The 8,211-nt window shown below is 34.7% G+C and overlaps 1 protein-coding gene across 2 annotated transcripts in view; it reads right to left on the bottom strand.

Annotated features, from left to right (window-relative positions):
* Positions 1 to 230: 230 nt before the first annotated feature.
* SNX2 (sorting nexin 2) overlaps positions 231 to 8,211 on the bottom strand; it is a 46,525-nt gene continuing 38,544 nt past the window's right edge. The window contains exons 12-15 of one of the 2 annotated variants that reach the window (XM_028103518.2): positions 4,185 to 4,328; positions 2,914 to 2,994; positions 2,751 to 2,822; positions 231 to 1,277 (exon numbers count right to left, since the gene is read on the bottom strand). In XM_028103518.2, coding sequence (XP_027959319.1) covers positions 1,227 to 1,277; positions 2,751 to 2,822; positions 2,914 to 2,994; positions 4,185 to 4,328 — 348 coding nt within the window. In that variant the 3' untranslated portion in view covers positions 231 to 1,226. The remainder of the gene's footprint in view (positions 1,278 to 2,750; positions 2,823 to 2,913; positions 2,995 to 4,184; positions 4,329 to 8,211) is intronic. The other variant, XM_088023241.1, reaches the window with a different exon arrangement.

Below are 8,211 nucleotides of genomic sequence, written 5' to 3'. Positions count from 1 at the left end.
TGATGTATTTGTTGTATCCAATAAGTGCTAGAGAGGACTCAGTTACACATAACCATATGTGACTGCTCTGGGAGGTGGAGCTGGTAAGCTTAAGAGGGGCATCTTGAAGAACACTTCAAAAAATGCAAACTCTGATGCCAGTCATAACTTAAACTTTCGTTAGCATCAAGGATTAGGTAACAGCCATCTGAACAAGATACAGTATCAGTAAGAAGGGTGCCAAAGACAAATTTCATTTTACTTCAAATGTGCTTTATGTTATCCTTGGTTATTCACCAAATCATGGGGAATTTTAGCATGGTACCATTCATTATTAGTTACGACCATAGATGATCTAACCTTAAGTTTAAAATGAAAAACAGAAAAGGCAAAGAATAAATTAAATACACACAAGTCTAGGACCTTGAAGATAGAAGAGGAGCAAAATCACAGGACTTGTAACAGAAGCACAAAAATACATTTTTTCCTAATTCCTAAATTGGACACTGGTAATAGGGATGAGAGTAAAACAAGGGAAGTATTCATTCTCTCCTTTACTCGAGACAAGAGCATTTCCCAGAGTAGAATCAAAAGATAAATGTTCTTTGGTTTATGATGATTTCAGAAGAGAACTTAACCTTCATTTAGTCATTTATAGCGAAAGAGTTCAGCTTTTTCTGTCAACTAAAAAAGAAAATAATGGATAACAGCATCACCTATGTATATCTAGCAACAAGAATTTCTTGTGATTAAAAATGCTGTTAAAAGATCTCTAACATGTTTACATACCCAAATAATTTGTTACTAATACTTCACAAGAAATATTTTATTACTGTAATCACGAAATCATAATTTCTGTACAGGAATGTATAAGTGAACATTAATGCATTGATAATTCACTTCATAAAGAGGGCGAACACACTACAGAATGTATTGTAAAGAAAAAATACTGTAAAATTTTCTGGCCTTGCAGTGCACTTTTTAGTGCAAGTATTTAAGACACAATAGTGTTCAATTCAGCAAAGTACTGCAGAATGTCATGCCACAGTCCGCTTAGTTCAGAGAGGGTCAGGACATGCAGCTTGTAATAAAATGTCAGAGTATATATACACATATATGTATATAAAAAACCACATGTAATTCATAAAATATAGAGTGGTTTATTTAGATGGTTTTAAATGATTTCACTGTGGAATTCAGCATAACTGGAACAAACATCCAAGATCTTCATAACAGAAATCTTCTCGCTAGGCAATGGCTTTGGCTTCAGGCAAGAATGCCTCCCAGTATTTTATCAGCTGCGGATCATAACCAAAGATATTCTAATTACCTTTTTGTCATTTACATGCATATATTCCGTCCAGCATATAAAAATGTCTCTATGAGTAACTAACAATGGTTAACATTTACTAAAGTCTAGTTCTATGAGGGATCATTTAAATTTCCCTATCTGAAGTCTGTCAATATAATTCATGTATAAATTAATTACTACTGGCTTATTTCAGTTTTTGATGGAAACGATAAAATTTTTAAAAAACCTTATAACTTAAGATTTTCTTTGTTTATGCAAAATTGTATATAGAAACAGACTGTTAATGTAAATTAAATGAGACTATCTTAAATAATAAAATTGCAACGAACCTTTCCAATATAAAATTTTAATATACCCTAATTCAGAGGATATTCACATTTTATGTTACTCTAGCCAAAAACAATAAAAAAAAAGGTGGGAGAAAAAAAGTATTGCAAGAAAGGGACATGTGGTCTTCTTTTGAGAGTAGAAGGAATTTGCTTCAGTGTTTCTTCCATAGTCCATAGAATTAGCGAAAGTATAAACTAAAGTTACATTTAAAACAATTCATTTAAAAACAAATTCATATAAATTATTTTTTAATGAAGTATTTAAAGACTAAATATAATTTGAAGGTATAATGTCATCTCTCAATTAAAAATCAATGTATTATATATTACATAAGCAAGTTCCTAATCCACATATTTTAAAGCCAAAGAAATTCTTCTATTCAAGACATTAAATAATTTGATTACTCAAATTTATATTAAAGCATACTATTATCTTGTTACAGACTTTAATTACAATCCATGGTCTTCTGTACTCTAGTTAAGGAGACAAATGCCATCTGTAGCATACCATCACCATCAACTATACACAAAATAAAACAAAAATCAGAATACAACCCCCACCCCAGCCTTAAAAAAAAAGCCAGTTCTTAATTTAAGTTCTGTTATGGACAAGAACTTACTGAAGAATTTACTCAAACAGGTGTGATCACTAGGGAAATAAAACTAGGAAGACAGAAAAAGGGAAACGCTATTCAGCAAGTTTCTCCTTGCCATAATCTGGGAAAAATGTATCCCAACTGGAGTTCAGGAGCAGAGGCAAAACCCACCTGAGAATTTCCAATTTAACTACCATGTTTTCCTCTGTGCTTATCAGTTTACTCCATTTCTTACTCCGTTAAGTTTAAAAATTCCTTTTTTTAAAAAATATTTTATTCACCTGACAGAGAGAGAGCATAAGCAGGCAGAGCGGCAGGCAGAGGGAGAGGGAGAAGCAGGCTTCCTGTGGAGCAGGGAGCCCGATGTGGGGCTCGATCCCAGGACCCTGGGATCATGACCTGAGCCAAAGGCAGCCGCTCAACCGACTGAGACACCCAGGCACCCTAAAAACTCCTTTCACTGACATCTTTAAAATGAAAAAGTATACCAAAAAGTTCTAGAAGTTTGTTAAGTTATAAAAAAAATTAGCTTACCTGTTGCTGTGTTTGTACTAATGATTCTAAGTACTTGATAATAACAGTTTTAAAATCTTTCACTCGTTCTTTCTGTAGTACAATAAAGAAGAAAGTCTATCAGTACAAAACTAAATTTGAGTTTACTACAAAATCACAGCAAAAATGACGTCATTATACTCGCCTCAAATCTTCCCACTTCTTTTCGAATTGTTTTAGAGATCTGTTCAAAATCTCTTTCTCCTTGTTGTACTTTTGCCTCCCACTAACAGAAACAAACAAAAATGCACATATTTTTAATTCCTGTAAGGAAAATATTATAGAACTAGCTGTCACAATCACTGACTTAATGTGTGTAAACCCTGAGGAAGCTCAATAATGGCAAAGCCCAATTTAGGATCATTCAAACTTTTATTTAACTTTTCAGTACTAGAAATGCCTATCAGCTTAATTTTCATTAATATTTCACTGTCAGATATACTCAAGATTAAATCAATTACAATCTCCACAGCTTAATTAAATACAACTAAGACAGATGAAAAGATTTTGAGTATAAAATTCACTATCAATTTAGCAGTGTTGGGGTAGTTTTATCATTTCCTTTTGATATCATTAAGTATTCCATAATGTATCAACATTCTGCCAAGTTCAAGAATACATGTTCACCACAATTTATATGCCCATGGAAATACTTTAAGAAAACCATACGACAAACATTTAAAAACATTTTTTAATAGTAAATGTTCGGATTTAAAAAAAAAAGTGGAATTATGGTCTACTGAAGACCTACTGGTAAACATAAAGCTCAGTACAGAAACAACAAAACATTGTGATTAGTGGCCAATGGAGTAGCTAAAATAAAATAACTGAAACTTAAAGCAATGAAATGATATTTTCCCACCATGTAACCAAAACAGTGGTACATACTCTTCAAAGAGCAGGTACATTTACTTTTAGTAACATAAAGGTTGTCCTACCTCTTCAATTTCCTTATTGAAGCATGGCAAAAAAAGTGTATAAATTATAATAATTATAACTTATACAAATTTACTAAAATACCATATATAGTACATATATATGGGGGATAATATTGCTTGGAAAGCTAAATGTGGGGCAAATCTATGCTCTAAAACTATTCTTAGATACAAAATAAGTAATTATCTGAAATCAAACTGACCATCTCAAAAGAACTGTGTAATTATTAAATTAAAGGTTAATTTAAATCTTTTCCTTGTGTGCTTCTTTATCTGTTCCATAATCACATGGAAATAACAAAGGGCACTGGAGATTTTAATGATGATCAAAATGTTAAAGTAATTCTAACAGTTCATAAAATTATGGAAAAATGGCTAGTGTTAAATGGTTCAGAAAAAAATGTATGAAAAATTATGTATATATGAATGACTCATGCAAAATCTGAGTAAAGCGATAAGTAAAGCATTTTATATTAATCACCTCTCTTATTTCATTTTTAGCTTGCTGTATTTTATCTGGTTTATTAGCAACCATCATTTTTGCCTCAGTTTCACGTTTTTTGAGCAAAGTAATTTGAGCATCTTCCCATTTCTGCCAGCACTTCATTCGATGGTCAAACACACCCTATAAGTGAATGACATAATGCTAGTAAGTGACAGTTAACACTGAAATACTTTCAAAATACTAGAAGTGCTGTGAAACTGAAAACAAACACAAAAAAACAAGTATTTTACACACTATTCTCATATACCGGGATAATGAAAATAAACATGCCGATATAAAAGAAACGTCCATTTTCATTTGCTTAAAAACAAGAATTAAAAAAGGCTCCTGTGACCGGATGAAACAGAACAGCTCTGAATAAACAAAAACCACATACAAGATGCATTTTACTAGCCTTTTGGGTTTTATATTTGACTTATGATAGGATTTCTAACAGAGTTTTATGCTTTGAAGAAAGATCAATAAGAAAAAGCTGGTATCATAACTACACTGTAAGTTTTCCTACTAAATAATATCGAAAGCAGATTTAAGTGTTGGAAACAGGCCAGAAATTGCCAAAATAAAATGAGAAAACCTGTAAGACAACAGGAAGTGAAGAAAAATGTGGAAGAGATGACCAACAGCAAATAAAACAAAGTAAAGATATAACACAATTCAAAAAAAAAAAAAGAAAGAAAGAAAGAAAAGGAAAAAAGGAGAGCTAGACCTATACAAAATGAGCAGGGCAAAGGAGCAGGGGTGCTTGTGCGTGCGTCTGTGTGCGTAAACAAACACACCCCCACCTGACTAGGAGGCAGGACCAAATGAAGAACTGGACAAAAAGACCATAACAGACCAGGTCAACCAAATCCACTAGTCCTTTCACAGGGTTTAGCAAAACAAGAGCAGGTTGATGGAAGAAATGAAATACGAACATGAGAGCAATCAGAATTCCAGGAGAAAAGGGGATGGACAGGATGGGGGAAATTCAGTAGTAATTCCTTTCCTAGTCTGATGCTGGGGACACGGGTATTATGTCAGTACTTGCTAACTGAACAAGTGAGGCAAGCGTTAATAAACGGGGTAAAGAAGCAGAAAGCACTAAACCAGAGTCATTTTCATTATTCCAAACAAAGAACTTTTTGGATCAAGAAACAGTAAATAAATACATGTTCTTACAGGGACTTGCTGAAGAGAAAACTATGGAGATAGTTTATTTTAAAAATGTAGGCTTTTGGGGCGTCTGCCTTCAGCTCAGGTCATGATCCCAGGGTCCTGGGAGTGAGCCCCACGTCGGGCTCCCTGCTCCGCGGGGGCTCTGCTTTTCCGTCTCCCTCCACCAACTCATGCTCTCTCTCTCTCGCTCTCTCTCTCTCGCTCACTCCTCTCAAAAAAAAAAAAATCTTTAAAAACAATGTAGGCTTTGGAACAAATCAAATTTGTATTCAAATACTAGCTCTGTCACTCTATGAACCTGGATAAATTAATTTCTATAAGCCATAGCTTCCCCAAATACAAAAGGATGAAAATGAGATCTGTATTAGTGGATTGGAAATAAAATGAAAAATATGTAGCAGTGACTGAACCTAGCAGATGTTCAGTAATTAGCAGGTACTATTATGGATGACTTCTAAACACACACATACATGTTAGAGGTGATTAACTCGAGATTTCTACTAAAGGTGCAAATAACAACTTAGTAACATGGAAAAAGACCATAATCAGATTGCATTCATATCATATTGTGTATTTTAAAAATGTGGACAATAGCACTGAAAACTTCAAATCCACCAGAAACCAAAGTATTTTTTCCGAAAACTGTACATATTTCATATTCACCAGGATAAAAGATGTCCTGGGCAAACTGATAAATCAAAGCACCTTATCTACCAGTACTTAAATTCCACTTTTTCTTCTCACATTACTAAGTATATCTTACTGTCCCCTTTGCTTTTCTTATAGTTACGAGACAACATTTTCCTTAAGACATTTGTTATTATAAATTAATTTTGCCTCAGCCATATTAACTTGGGACAAAACCACAAAAATAAAAGTAATACAGCTACCATAACTAGATTCAGAAAGTCACTACCATTTAAAACAAACACATCCTCGCCCCTCACTCTTTACACACACACACACACACACACACACACCCCAAAAAATAATTTTAAGATTTATATTCCTAGTCTTTTGGGGAAGGGGCCATATCAGTTCCTTGTTTATAAACTCCTCTGTAATAACAATTTGATTACTTAAAATATGTACCAGTACAGGGCAAAAGGTAACCAAAATGCACTTTAATTTCAGTATTTGCTTAAGTTCTCAATATATATAATAAATTGGCTTTTTTGGTGACACACTAATTTAAACTCATTTGGTCTCTGTCCAATTTATTAACTCCTAAGATTCCAGAACCATCACATGTTTATTATGGCAAAGATGGAGGAGCTATAAAATAAAGGTAAAACTACTAGAAGTCAGGTTATTTCTGGAAGAAAAAAGCAATCTTAGTTCTGTAAGAAATAACTTTTTTTCGTTTGTTTTCCTACCCACCCCTGGAACACGCACGCGCGCGCGCACACACACACACACACACACACACACACGCCAAGAATCAAAACCATACTTTATCTAAAAATGCCACCTTAAAGATCATAACTGTATGTCAAGATGCTAGTCTGCTCTAGTAGAACCAGCCACTCCTCTAAGAGGAACAGATTTATTACAATGACAACCCACTACGGACCTCCATTCTCCTGCCAATTTATGTTATACATTTGTATGCAAAATGGTCTAGCTTAGACAAGTCTGCAGTTGTGGAACATTTTTCCTGGCCCATCAAGACACTGCAATTTTAATTTTAATTAATATCACATTCCAATTCACTGAATCTGAAAGTATATGGCTCAGCTTCCTGGAATCCTAAAAGGATGCTGATTACTTGCAGCCAAACAACGAGGCTTTTCAACTCCTTGGGGTGCCCATCTACTGGGCTGGTTTAAAAAATATTTGATATATTTTATGAATTTAGATTCCCTAATTCTTTTTAAGAGTTCTAGCGCTAGGGGTGCCTGAGTGGCTCAGCCGTTAAGCGTCTGCCTTTGGCTCAGGTCATGATCCCCGGGGCCTGGGATGGAGCCCCGCATCAGGCTCCCTGCTCAGCGGGGAGTCTGCTTCTCCCTCTGCCTGCCACCCTGCCTACTTGTGCTCTCTCTCTCTCAAATAAATAAAATCTTAAAAAAAAAAGTTCTAGTGCTAAACACATTGAAAACCATTATCTTCAACCCCTGACCCTACTCTAGTGGTTCACAGAAGGCCAATACATGAGAATGCATGCAACGAGTTTACTATTTAATATGTTAGGTAACAGTGCTAGCCAAAATATGGAGTCCTGGAAATGAAAGGCCATGCACTGTACAAAGAGGAAAGCAGGAGTTTCCTGAACATAAGGCCAGGCATAGGTAATATTGTAAATGGCTGAAATTTATCTTTCTTTAGGGCCCAAATTTCGATTGGTCTTAGTTCTTTCCCTGCTTTGGCTCTACATCTAATTCTCAAAGTACTCTTAGTTTCAAATTTATCATCAGAAAAGTATTTTCAGACACCTGGGTGGTGCAATTGGTTGAGCATCCGACTCTTGGTTTCAGCTCAGGTCATGAACTCAGGGTCGTGAGATCGAGTCTTGTGTCAGGCTCTGCACTCAGCAAGTAGTCTGCTTTGAGTTTCTCTCTCCCTCTTCCTCTGCCCCCGCCCCCCACTGTGCTTGGGCACGTGCTTGCTCTCTCAAATAAATAAATATTTTTTAAAAAAGTAAAGTATTTTCGATATGTAGTATTTCGATATGTAGCTAAGTAGTATTAAAGAGCTTTTAGAAATATATAAGACAAAACACAAGAGAAAATTGGGTAAAGGACATGAAGAGTTCACATACATACATACAAAAAGAAATACAAATGGCTTATCATCTGTACAGATGCTTAAATTCACACTAACCAAAGAAATTTATTATTTTTTTAGTTTT

Source organism: Eumetopias jubatus, unplaced genomic scaffold (assembly GCF_037043125.1).
Source record: "Eumetopias jubatus isolate StellerSeaLion01/CBP00866 unplaced genomic scaffold, mEumJub1_p1.0 scaffold_5, whole genome shotgun sequence".
Taxonomy (NCBI): Eukaryota; Metazoa; Chordata; class Mammalia; order Carnivora; family Otariidae; genus Eumetopias; species Eumetopias jubatus.
Note: the sequence above shows the minus strand (reverse complement) of the source record. Positions and strands in the feature narration are given on the sequence as shown.